The sequence below is a fragment of the Pseudorasbora parva genome, chromosome 24 (assembly GCF_024679245.1).
Source record: "Pseudorasbora parva isolate DD20220531a chromosome 24, ASM2467924v1, whole genome shotgun sequence".
NCBI lineage: Eukaryota > Metazoa > Chordata > Actinopteri > Cypriniformes > Gobionidae > Pseudorasbora > Pseudorasbora parva.
This window is the reverse complement of record NC_090195.1, coordinates 17,113,679-17,127,715: the sequence shown is the minus strand read 5'-3', so window position 1 is coordinate 17,127,715 and position 14,037 is coordinate 17,113,679. Positions and strand designations below refer to the sequence as shown.

General features: G+C 37.1%; 1 protein-coding gene across 1 annotated transcript in view; it reads right to left on the bottom strand.

The window, feature by feature from the left end:
* The window catches only part of cntnap2a (contactin associated protein 2a), a 506,672-nt gene extending 492,963 nt beyond the window's left edge, over nucleotides 1-13,709 (bottom strand). The window contains exon 1 of the mRNA XM_067435516.1: nucleotides 13,123-13,709. Coding sequence (XP_067291617.1) covers nucleotides 13,123-13,210 — 88 coding nt within the window. The 5' untranslated portion in view covers nucleotides 13,211-13,709. The remainder of the gene's footprint in view (nucleotides 1-13,122) is intronic.
* Nucleotides 13,710-14,037: the final 328 nt, after the last annotated feature.

Sequence of the window (14,037 nt, the reverse complement as noted above, 5' to 3'; positions counted from 1 at the left end):
CAAAAGATAGAGGCTTGTTTTTTCCAAAGAGTCTGTTTATTATATCTAAACTAAAAGGGAAATTATAAGTCTGCATTAAAACCAACACCAAGCCATGAGACCAGCACCTCACCACTCTTAAGCATAAGATGCTAATAATCATCAAAGCGCTCCGTGGACACTAAACAGCTTGCTGAATGCAAATTACGCATCTTTATTCTAATCTTAAGTTGTGGTGTTAATTATTTAGGTCTGACAGTGCCTGCACTTGTAAACAGCATGCTTGTGTGCTTTCAGCGACCACTCGCTAAGTGCCGCTGGTCATCTGGACAGGTTAGTAGGTGCTACTGTCAGTTATTTCATGAGATAGTGGTGCACAGTTCAGTACATCCCCCTACACACACATGCAAGCTCTCTCTGTGAGGCTGCATGTAACACATGGCCCTTTAGCAGTGTACTAAGAGCCTCTCCATTTCCCATTATGGCTCTGGCTGGCACATGCTATTCACCAACTCATGATTCTCTAAAAATACCTCATACTGACCTAGCAGGGCACTCACTAGGGATAAATCGACAAGTATAAACAAGTCAAGAAGCCTTTTTTAAACGCTGACCCCCATGAGAGAGATATGCAAGGGAGCAGTGTTTACTTAGCAAATTAGTTTACAAGCTAATGGGCAGCTACCCCTCTAGCCACCAGTAAATGATATAAAGCCATAAGTGGCTCTCTGAGCTTTCTAGTGAGGGATAGTAGAGCCCTTTGAAATCCTCCACATGTCCGTCTGTTTATATAGCCATGAAAAAGGTACATGATGACTGGTAGAGCTAATGGAAAGAGCTCTAAAGCATGATTTGAATAAGTAGTTTGAAAGCTAGTTTGCTTAGCATAGTCCACACAATTGTTTTAATTGGACGCAGAGCAACAGTATGATGATGCTCACAGCTACACTACTTTAGAATAGTGCGTTACAGGTTTGTTTGACAATACTAAATACAACTGATAAAATGTAACTAAGAAATATAGTTTGATAGAAAAATGAATGTGTATATCAATTTTTAAAAGCAAGAAGAACAAGTACAAGAACAAGAACAAGTCTGTCATTCAGTAGAATCAGCTAAATTATGCATATGCCAAAACGGACAGGATATGACACGAACATCCTCAAACCATGAACAAAGGTAAATGAAAATATGACCCACACTACATCATTTTAATGGTTTGCTTTCACCACAGTGCACATTTTGTGTAGTGAATTCACCAAAAAAGCAGCAGGGTTTCCATTCATATTTGTATGCGAATTTTGGAACATTACATAAAAATTGATGAATGGAAAGGAAACACCAAGATTTGAGTAATATCTCCAAAATCTGCAAACAAATGATGATATATAATACTCTATTATGAAAAGATTAAAACACCATTATTGTGACATTTTATTTTGTAATTTCAAGAAACATGGAAAATTGTTTCTGTCATGGAATATAATTGTGACTTTATATAACACAATTCTTATTTTATAACTAGCAATTGTGACTATCTATCTCACAATTATGATTTTATAACTAGCAATTGTGACTATATATCTCACAATTATGATTTTATAACTCGCAATTGAGAGTTTATATCATGCAATTCTGAGAAAAAAAATTAGAATTGTGATTTAAAAAGCCACAATTAGCTTTTAGTTGTTTATTTAGTGAAACATTCGTATTATTATATATGATGAAAACTGTTGGGTTGCGTAATATTTTTTGCAAACCGTGATTTTTTTCTTTTCTTTCTAGATTCTTTGTTGCATAGAAAGTTAGACTCAAACTCAGGTCGCCTGAAGCACAACTGTCAGATGTCAGAGCACTGCCCATATAGTTAATGGCTCCAACATGAAAGTATTCATTTCTTACCCCCAAAAAACGCCTGAGCTCAAACCTTTGAACAATAGAGTATGATTTTTGTACTGTGTTGGGTCGGCACTTGATTTCCAGTGTAAAATCTGTGAGCTGAAGCAAAAAGCAGCTGCGAATCACTGTTTTAGACACATTACAAAAAAAAAAACATCCCTTATAATTTTAGCATAAAAATTCAAGCAACATTTAAAGATCACAACATGTAACACATGTAACCTGTCGCATGTAACCTGTTGTTTCTCTTCCAGCAAGTGCCATTTGCAGCTGACGTCTATAGGAGGGAGATAATTTCCTGCTTTACCTCCGAGGCGGCTGCAGCTCAGGCCCATTGACATTCAGCGTGCAGGAGGGAAGAGTGCAGTGACTGACATTAGAGACAAGGGAGAAAAGAGAAATAGGAGCACTCTTAGGCAAGAACCTGCGCCTCTGCGTGGAGATGCAATCTGCAGGAGCATATGGGCAGATTTCTCCCCACAAACGCACGCCCGCATGAGCCAGTCCATTGCACTTCAGGTTTATTATAGAGACCACAATGGAGAAAATGAGAGGGGGGACTGTCATAGCCAATCATAGGAAGTGACAGTACAGCCTCAAAACATACATAGAGCACTTTTGTTTTATTATGCATGGCTTTCTTTGATTTGGGGAGGGCGAGTAGTTGGAAGAGCTTCTCTATATCCCAGCACTGGCATTACACCAAAGAATTGCATGGGTCGCAGCACTCTGCACGGCATAGAGCATTAGTAATTGTCCCATAGATTAATTCATGAGCCTCAGGACAAATCACCAAGTAGTAGACTGAGAGATGAACTTTGGTGCCATTCGTCAGATGTTTGACATGTATTACTGAGCAAAATGAAGAGCAGATGCAGTGCATGAAAGCGTTCGTGAAGATCAGAGGAAGAACAGAGTGACTCACATTTACAGGATTATGAGCACTTCTGCAGGGCAATCAATAAAAATTCATTCCGATAAAATATTTAAAAGAGCAAAACTGACAAAATATATGTCGTTAATTGTATCCTGTCAGTGGACCGGGTACTTGATATATCCAGGCTGCGTTTTTTAAAATGACATGCTGATGAGTTGTCCCCCCAAAGAATAAGTACGCCTTTGATAAAAAATTCAATTACAAATAAGATATGATAAGAAGAAATTTGATTTCCTTTTTGATCTAATTAGATCTCTCGTCCTGCTCTCTAAGAGCATAGTTGAGCATTCTGTCAAACTTCAAATGTAAAAGTTTGAAAGTTTGTCACCCACGCATAACGATGTTAGATACAGGACCATACATCTTAACAAATGCCGAGCATACTAGCATCACAAAGCATTGCAGCTTTCCTAATATCCCCCTCTTCTCTCTGACTGAGTTATTCAGGGGATTAGCAGCCCATTATTTTTATTTATTTATTTATTTTTTCATAGTGCACAATGGCATAGCTTAGCGGAGGCATTTTTCTGGCTGCGATTAGACGTGCCTTTAAAATATGCAAAATATAAATGTGGGTCTATAGTTAGACAAGAACTTAAGCCTGCTCAATATTTTACTCATTTAGTGTTCAACTGGTGACATGAAATCATTTTTTGAAAGGATTTTTTTTTTTCGAATGCTCACCAAGGCTGTAAACAATATATGCAGCAAAAACAGAAATATCGTGAAATATTATTACAAATTAAAATAACTGTTTTTTAAAAAAGCTATTTATTCCTGTGATGGCAAAGCTGAATTTCCAGCATCATTATTCCAGTCTTGTGTCACATGATAATCAGAAATCATTCTAATACCCTGATTTGAGGCCCCCTGAAGTTGAGTGGCTTTTTATATTTTTGTAGGAAACATTTAGTCAGGATTTTTCATGAATACAAAGTGAAAAAAAGCATTTATTTAAAAAAAAAAAAAAATAAATAATAATAATAATATATATATATATATATATATATATATATATATATATATATATATATATATATATATATATATATATATAATGTAATGAGACATATTTTTTTTTTTGGTAACATTAGAAAATGTCTGTACTTTCATATAAAAATATACATTTCTTTCAAAAAAATCTTACTGATACCAAACTTTTTAATGGTAGTGTACATATGTATGTCTGTATGTATTATATATATATAACCAGATTGCAAACAGATATGTCATATCTTCACTTTTCATATATTTTTGTGTATTAAACACCATTGGTATAATAATTTATTTGCAGATAATGTGTAATCATATGCTTATGATAATGTTTAATTTAAGCTCTAGTTGTCTTTATCTTGATGTGATTTTAAATATTGCGGATTTCAATGCAATACAGGTCTTGGCTGGATACTTTGGCACATTGATATGGATAATCTCCCCTTGAACACTCAGATTATGATTGCGGAAATGAAGCTGCATATTTCCCAGAGGTATAGGAGTGTGTTTGATTAGTAAACAGCATGACACATTCTATTCTATGGAGGCTACAGTTTCTAAGTCTCTAAGCTTGGTTACATTTACTGAACAAATACACATGTATGTACGTTTGCTCATCCCTCTTACACTCTGAGATTTGCTCCAATTTCCATCATTAATATTCCTGACCATAGTAATCCAAGGTCATTATTAGAGAGCAGACCGTTAAACCCTGGTTGTGACATTTATTGCGAATGGCTCATCTCTACAGTATGTGCTGGATTCCACCCGCCTCCAGTGGCAGAATAAATGCAACCAAATTGTGCGCCTGCCCAAGTAGATTGGGTAAACCCAGCCTGATCTGAGAGCAATTTGATTTCGCCCTGCAACTTCATCTTAAAACCAGTACATTAATTTCTACTGCTTCTGTTAGACTTTTGCGGGAACCAATCGCAGACTGGCTTATCCACCTGCCGTGCTATTGGCAGGTTAAACGCGATGCCGGATAGACAAGCGATGGGTCTTTGCCGGATGATCACGCCTCTTATGGTCTGATTGGTTGAAGGACTATCCAATTGCATACAGAGTCATTTGAATAATGCTTGTTTATCACGCCTTCTGCAGTAGATAATACATAACAGACTCCCCAGACGAGTATTCAATCTTAAATTGAGCTTGGTCTGGTGATAGCCAGACAACTGCCCAAATATAAAAAGTTGTCTTTTTTTACTATATAATCTTAGCATATATATCCTTCTAATGTAGCTGTCAAGGATTTTTTTTCTCCCATTCACAGCTGTGATTTACAGTTTATTTATAAATGTCCTTCACTGATGTCTTCAGAGCCCTGAAAATTTTGCCACATTTGTCTTCTATCATAAACTAGTTAGCTGTAGAAATCTCAGAGCAGACCCAAAACATTATCTCCACATCTCAATTAGATGATATTTGGCTTTCATACGAGGCTGCTTATTTGGTTGTAGCCTCAGGGCTCCTAAAGACTGTTTCTTTAACATCTATTATGATTCAGTTGTTTTCATTCGTAACTTCCCCTTGTGTATTTTGGGTATAGCGCCCCATATTCAGGTTAAAAAAGTCTCTTTACAAGTCCGTCGTAGGCCTTGTCCCAAATGACACATTTCATATGCACTTTTGGTCTTGTGGACTTATCGTGGCTGCAGTGTATGCATGTCCGTTAAATCCATGAAGAGTGTAGGGTGTCCCATTTGTCATTTTAGGTTTCAGAAGGGTGCTCGCGTGCACCCTCTGTGGCGGCTAGATGCGCCCTCGATACGCACTTTTGCCAAGTAGACTTCTTCCAGACAGTCAAAGTGGCATTATGTCATATACTGAATATATACATACACTCATACATATACAGTATACCTAGTGTGTGTGTGTGTGTGTGTGTGTGTGTGTGTGTGTGTGTGTGTGTGTGTGTGTGTGTGTGTGTGTGTGTGTGTGTGTGTGTGTGTGTGTGTGTGTGTGTGTGTGTGTGTGTGTGTGTGTGTGTGTGTGTGTGTGTGTGTGTGTGTGTGTTTCCTGTGATGGGTAGGTTTAGGGGCAGGGGCAGTGTAAGGGGATAGAAAATACGGTTTGTAGTGTATTTAAACAATTACGCCTATGGAACATCCCCATATGTCACAAAAACAAACATGTGTGTGTGTGTGGGGGGGGGGTATAATCCCTACGTTATGGGGACAAAATAACGTCGCCACAAAGTTGGCAATATCCAAAATCCTTGTCCTTGTGGGGACATTTTTTAGTCCCCATGAGGAAAGCATCTTATAAATCATACAGAGAAAGTTTTTTTGAGAAAGTAAATTTAGGAAAAAATTAGGGGCAGGGGCAGTGTAGGGGGATAGAAAATACGGTTTGTACAGTATTAAAACCATTACGCCTGTGGAAAGTCCTATAAAATTTATATAGATATAAATTTCAGGATCTGAATGTTTTTGCAAGGCACTGAAGGAAGGTAAAATTAATAAATCATGCATAATGAATCAAAATGATCTAATTGCATCTTTTTGAACATCCAGTGCTCAGCTACTAAATATTTTTGGGTGAGACCACAGAGGTCTAAAGATCTGTTAAGAGTCAGAATACATTAACATCTAGACTAGACTAGACTAGACTAGACTAGAATAGAATAGAATAGAATAGAATAGAATAGAATAGAATAGAATAGAATAGAATAGAATAGAATAGAATAGAATAGAATAGAATAGAATAGAATAGAATAGAATAGAATAGAATAGAATAGAATAGAATAGAATAGAGAATATGATGCTGTTTTGCCTCCCAGAATAGTGCGGTTACATCTTCTACCAGCAGGGGGCAACTGCCCATGCTAACTAGCCAAACCTTGACCCCTGCAGTGAAATATGATTGTTTAATTAATACTGTAAAATGAATAGTGTAGGATATCACTTAAAATAATAGCACATAATAAGCGGCATCATATTTTTACTAACACACAAACACTGATGCAGGATTATTAATGTACTCCGCTTCAAATAGATGTCGACAACATGGGACTGTTTTTAATTTTGATGCTGAATGTACACTGATATTCACAGCGGTATGCCCATGAGTTGAGAGCGCTTTCGCTTTATAACTGGTTTGCTTTAAGAGACAAGAGCAAATGCACTCAGTGTACAGCAACCAATGTGCTATTAGATAAAAAAGCTCACTCCTGTGTCTAGAGCCCATAGTCATAACAGCATCTCCACTGCCTGGAGAAAGGCAGAGAAATTGTGCGTGTGCGCGATTGAATACTTCTAGTGTGCATTATAGAAGTGTGTGGGTGAGATAGTGAGGAAAATAGCATATGTGTGTGTGTATATAAGAGACAGAGTAAGACAGCGAGCAAGGGGGAAAGAGAGAATAACAAGACATCGGTTTGTGTTTGTCTGTGTCATTCGAGGTAACATAGGCTGCGGAAAAGTCGTTTCTGTCTTCGATCAGACACAGCTCAGGTCTGAAAAAGGAAATATTTTTCATCTGTCAAATGCTTATCAAAAAATATTTGAGGTTCTATATAGAAAAGTCCACTTATGTGAAGGAAGCCCCTTTTAAACATTAAAGATATCATAAATAAAGCTGCTATGAACGCTTGAATCCACCTCATATATATAAAAAACTATATTTCACAATTTCAATGCTTTTTCACATGAGAAAAAATTCATAATCAATTTAATATTTCATCCTTGCGACCAACTTTTCATAACTGAATTTTATATTTAGATTTTTAACTTTATTTTGCACAACTGCATGACTTTTTTTCTCATAACTGTGACTTTTGCTTGCAATTGTGTCTTTTTCTCATACTTTCAACTTTATTTCTCATAATTGCATTTTTATCACACATTTGTGACTCTCAAAATTATTATTTATGAAAGCTGCAACTTTCTCCCAATAGCAACTTTGTATCTCAGAATTGACTATTGTTCTCATAATTAGGACTTTTAATTGCGACTATATCTCAAAACTGCATATATATTACTATATATATATTAGTTGCAGTTTTGAGATATAGTAGCAAAAAATATATATATATATATATTTTTTTTTTGTATACCGTATTTCCACACACACAAAAAAAACACTTTGAATTTCTCAATTGAATCTTACAATTGCAACTTTTTACACCAGTTTTTCTCAAATTGTGATTTTCACCTTTCTACACGTGTACAGTCCCTATAAACAAGGTCACTGCATTATACTAGCCTGACAAGCCAGACCCACATCAAAATGTTTGGTCTCATTCCGATTAAAATAGTTCCGATTGAAAAATGAAGTGGACTGTTTACATGAGACGTTATCTAAACCGATCTGGGGTTTACATGTGCTGACTTTCAATAGCAATCATCACAGAGCAGTTTGTCTGCCGCATCAGAAATGTCGACGCCATCCTTTCCAGCAGCTGGAATGTGTTCACGGATGCCATAGCAACTCTCAACGGCCGCCAGGACTTATATGGTTTTATAAAAGCTCTTTATTTATTGTAAAGTGTAATCATCTCAGAAAAAAATAATTCTTCTGTCAGGCGCAGTTGAAGTAAAAAGTGCCTGGGGCAAACGCTGTCAAGATGAGAGGATGTGTCATTATGCCAACATTATCTTCATAACTTCAAACGAAATAAAAAGTTTACCCCTCAAAAAAATTAACATTCCTCTCTACATTACAGCCTTCGTGTGAGTGCAGCGCGGTCAGTGGTGAAGGCGCGCACTGTGAAGTATTTGGGTCAGGTCGTTTACATGGTTACATTTTCGTTTGATCAGTTCATGAAAAGGTTTATCCCACCCCTCTCAAACCGATTACAATTTCATTCGGTTTGAGCATTTTTGCCAGCTTCTTTCTTCATTTTTGCTGTGTTTACTAGAAACGCAAGCGCAACTCTGCCGTCATTATGTTAAGCCCCACTCACCGACTCTATACACGATGTGATTGGCCGAACCAGAGTTTGGCTTTTACAGCTCAGAAGTGTATTGAGAGTTGCTAGACGACACTCGCGGACAGATAAGATTTCCTGCCGCTAGGGTGCGTCTAGATTTCTAGGCTAGCATTATACTATAATCATGCAAAAAGTAGTTGATACTCAATAACACATGTTGGGTTTATGTGACCCTTAAACTGGCTCATCATACATTCTTATATCTTCTCTGATCATTCTCTTGTAACATGATTTCTGTACTGACCAATATCCAAAGGTATCGATCGTCACAGAAATGCATTTGCTTCTTACAGAGAATTTTAAAAGGTCAGTTTGACTCTCTGGCCTTGTATACACACTTTCTTGATTAATACAAGACAAACCACTTTGCTAGAGAGCGTTTCCCCTTCAAATCAATTTCAAATCAGTCATACAAAACTTCAAAGACAGCTCATTAGGAAGATTGTAGAATCTGCGCACCTCAGCCAAAGACAAATGTTGTTATTTCAGCTTGGCACTGCATTCAAGTTGTTGTTTAAGGTCCCTTAATACCCAATTTACTTACAGAAATTAAGTGAATTAATCTTTCAGGGACTGCCTGCACAGATGCCTGCCATTTGCTTTTAAGTGGGAAAAGTGTTGATATAGAAATGGCACCTCATAACAATTTTAAAGACAAACAAAGAAATAAATGCATATGGCAGCTTAAATTCACCTTGCCAAGTAGCCTTAAACAGACTCGCTGCATCTACATGTTTTGTAAGGACAAGCAAATTGGCTTGAACTCAGGTGACCAAGCGTTGTATCCTGAGGCAGCAGTCTTGTTTTCCCATAGGATGTGCAACTGAAGAACTCAACCAGACGAGTGGGTTTAATTTCATTGTTTTCCTAGTATTGTATTGCACAGTAATAGTCTAAGTCTTAATTGCTAGCTTTTGCAAGACTGTCAAATAAAAGCCTGTTGTTGATTATGGGTAACTTGTGTTCTATGCCATTACTGATTCCGGAACAAAGAGAAGACCTGCATTAAAATACATTTGGGTGGGCAAAATACCATTTCTGTTGTTTAACACCATTTTAATCAGAGCCTCGAGATGAATCTCAGTCTCTGAGAGGAGTCCCTCTCGCTGAGCAACATCCACAGTGACATGTTCACATTCCACTAAAATAACTTTGCTCCCGATCAGGTCATTGAGCTGCCACTTTGACTCTGTGTGGCTGCTAGAGAGCACGAAATCTGACAGCTAGCTGCGCTGATCATGTACATGATTTGATTAAGGAAATCACACTAATGCCATTTATTCCCTGGACTAATTATAAATGATTCTGTTTTTGTGCCGTGGTGAAACTGAAGTGAATAAAGCTCAATCTAACTTTCATTCTCAGCAGCAGCCTCAAATAGAAGCCAAATCAATCCAGTTACCTTTTCCTTTTAATCAGGCCTGCGAGAGCTCATAGGGAGATGGATGTTTATATCAAATGCTTCGGTGGTCTTGGCTAACAAAGAGATAGAGATTTCAAAACCTCTGCAGCTCAATTAACATTTGCAAACTTTATCTCAAACCTCCATCCATCTGTCAGAGGGAGAATCAACTATCTCAGCAACTCAGGTTCTCTCCCACATGTAGCCACAGAGCTGGAAAGATTTATTAAAAAAAAAAAAAAAGAGACAAAGAACAATCTTGTTGATTAACCATTGTGTTGGCACATTTTATTCAAGTGAGTCTTGGCTGCTTCTAATTTTGGGCCATTAAATGAGTGACTATTCCAGGCAGTTAATCTTATTATTCCTGGCTACCTGTAGTCAGTCCGGCGATAAACCTTTTCGCTTACTTGCATGTTTGTAGCAAGTGTGTGCAATAAATCTGTGTTGGTGAGATCAGTCATTCATAATTCTCACGGTTGGAAAATGGTTGAGCTGCTTTAGGTGGTGATGCAGAACAAACATGGATTTTATATTATAAGACCTACCATCCAATTATTTCTAAGAACCAATTTCTCCTTGACTCTATTGATTTTGCAGTGCTAACTCTCTGCAAGGCAATTAGCCAAGTAATTAAATTATGTAGTAATATTAAAGTGGTGGGCGCTTCAGGCTATATTAAAACCCATGCCTAATTCACCCAACATTGTGTTTGCAAAAACTTCTTTCTTCATTTTAAAAATGTTCCTAATATATCATGTTTTTTTCCTGACAGTCTCATTTTCATTAAAAAAAAGACTAATAATAAAGCGTAAAATATACGGTAAAGGCTTTATGTATAATACATTCTAAAAGTATTTTTAATGCATGAATTATGAATGTAATACACCTCATAATGCATCTTGTGAATAATTGCAACCACAGTTAAAATACATATATTCACTGTTACACCTTTAGAAAGTATAATGCAATAAAACACGACAAACAATCAGTTTCAAGGAATCTGCAAATATTATAATGCATTTTAACTTTGGTTGCAATTTTGTGCGAACAGATATAATGCATTATAACGTGCATTATGCATACCTTTATGATGCATTACAAATATACATGTATAGTGTGTTAACAAATATACTTATGCACCAATAAAAAGAAAAGGTTACACTTTCAATGCAATAAGAACAACTCTACTGCAGCTGACAGAACACTGTGGATAGGCATTTGTTCATCCAGTAACACTTTACAATAAGGTTTTATTATGCATTAACACAAACTAACCATGAGCAATATATTTGTTACTGCATGTGTTGAACTTTGCTAATGTTAGTTACAGCTTTTCATTGTTTGTTCATGTTAGCTCACACTGCATTAACTTATGTTAACAAGTACAACTTTTGACTTTTAACAAATTCAACTTTTAAATGTTGAAATTAACATTAACAAAGATGAATAAATGCTCTAGATATTCTGTACATTATTAGTTCATATATAGTTAGTTAATGTTAACCAATGAAACCTTATTGTAAAGTGTTACTATTCATCCAATAGCCATCTCTTTAAGAGTTGAACAGACGCTGGGTTGACAGTCAAGGTAAAGTGTCGTTGTTAAGGGTAGCTAAGCAGGGAATCCAGCAGCTCACTTTCAGCTTGTCTATAACACATGAATCAAAAAGCTACATTCTGAAAATAAACTGCCGGTGTGTTCAGATGTATGATGCATTTGAACATCAGAATTGCTTTACAACTTATTTGTAATGGGGAGAATGTTAACACCATACGAGCACCACAAGGGGAAAACAATGGTAAGATTAAGAAGTCAAATTACACTGGTTTATGATTTTGATTTGTGATTATGGATGACAGAACTGATATAATCTGAAAACAGCAGGTTCTCTTGTTTAGTTTGATATAATGCACTCTAAAAAAATGCTGGGTTAAAAACAACTCAAGTTGGGTTGAAAATGGACAAACCCAGCAATTGGGTTGTTTTTACCCGCCCATTCACTGGGTTAAAACAATTTCCATTTGCCATTTGTCCAATGTCCATTTTCAACCCAACTTGAGATGTTTTTAACCAAGCAATTTTTAAGAGTGTGTATAAAAACCACACTTTTCGTCTACATGTAAAAAATAACTAGCAATATCATGCCTGGCCAGACAAAGAATGTTGTAAAATGTTCACTGTACATCTACTGGATCTCCCAAATTGCACAGACAGAATGGTAAATTTGGTCAACAAAAATAAGGGTGAATAACACACTTTTGCCTATGTTTCATGTCATTTTTTAAAGTTTGCTTCTTCTTTTTTTACTGCAAATTTTTATTTAAAAAATGAATAGATTTACAGTAAAACTGGGCGATAGGGGGTAAGAATATTGTTATTACTTAATTAAATAAATGTACTTCTAATATTTAATGATGCATGTTTGATAAAGCCACACTAAATCCATTCATAAAACGTAATGTTTTCTATTAGTATTGGCAGTGGTAGGTTGTAACTGCAGAACTTGCACTTAAAAATAATTTACACCGTTTAAAGGTAAGCACTGTATTTATAAACAACTTTAATTTGTAGCGAAAATTGTAATATTTTATAAAATGTTTTAGTTGCAGTCCCTGGTTTCCTTTGAATTTCACCAAAACTGAAACGCTCTCGTACTTTTTTGCACCGAAACGCTTGTAATTGTCTTGTTTTTTAGGTTAAATTTCATCTGTACCAGTGTACCACCTAAATATCTGTGCTATTTTTCTATCACAGGCTCGAATGATTGTTGGTCCTTGCCGACCGTGATAAACTGCAAATGACCACAAGACCAACATGCGACTGCAAATAATGCAAGTTCAAGAAGAATCCACAACTACACCGGTTACATCTGTGGAGTAAATGACACCGGACTTCACTAACGCACGCCAGCGTGCCAGATGCTTCCCACTGCACACCGCTGCAAAAGAGCCAAGGAAACAGTTTCAACTTACGGGATGATGGAGAAGCTGCTTGAGAGAGGCTGAGGTGGCTTAAAATCCACAGCAAGAGCTTCAGTCCGGTGCCGGTGGGTGTCTGCATCTTCGAGTACAGTGAGCTCAGCGGAGACGCAGTTACTTTTCCTCCTCGCGTGCGCTGTCCGGAAGAGCAGCTCCACAGTGCGAAGCCTCTAGATGAGCGAGACCCGCACTAACCGACGCTTCTCGGCGGTGATAGTCACTGTGGATAAATTTCAGCGCAACAGTCCGGCTTTTTAACGACAAAAGACTACAGTGGAGCACTTTAACGCGGTATTTCAAGCCATGTCGAAGCGCGTGGCGCCGCGCGCTTCAGTATGTGACGCCTGTCTCGCGGAGGTCGCTGTCCAGGTGCTGAAGTTACTACACGCAGCGCGCGCTCGTCCATATAAACAGAGAACCCCTCTCTCCTCTGAGTTGGTACATTCCACGAAACAGTGGAGCAGCCCTCGCGGGACAGGGGCCATTGCTTTGAGCGCCTTCTCATGGGCAGCAGAGAATAGATAACATATGAATGAGAGTCGCTTTTATGTTTTAACTAAAGCTGTTTCTGGAGGACTGCTGATAATGAGTAAGATCTTGGCCGTGGAGTTCACTCAAATTACAAGGGCGGTCATCCGGGATGTTTAAGTAATTGATATACTACTGCAGAACTATACATACTGTACAAACAGGTCCGCTAGAGGGCATATGGAATATCTACAGCGTGAGAAAAAGAAAAAAATATATATTTTTAGGGCTGCCAAAGTTAAGATGTCAACATAAAATGCTTAATTTGTTAACATTTTTGGTAACGCTTTAGAGTAAGGTTCATTAGTTAACATTAGTTAATGTATTAACTAACATGAACTAACCATGAGCAGTTAATTTTTTTACTGTATTTGTTAACAT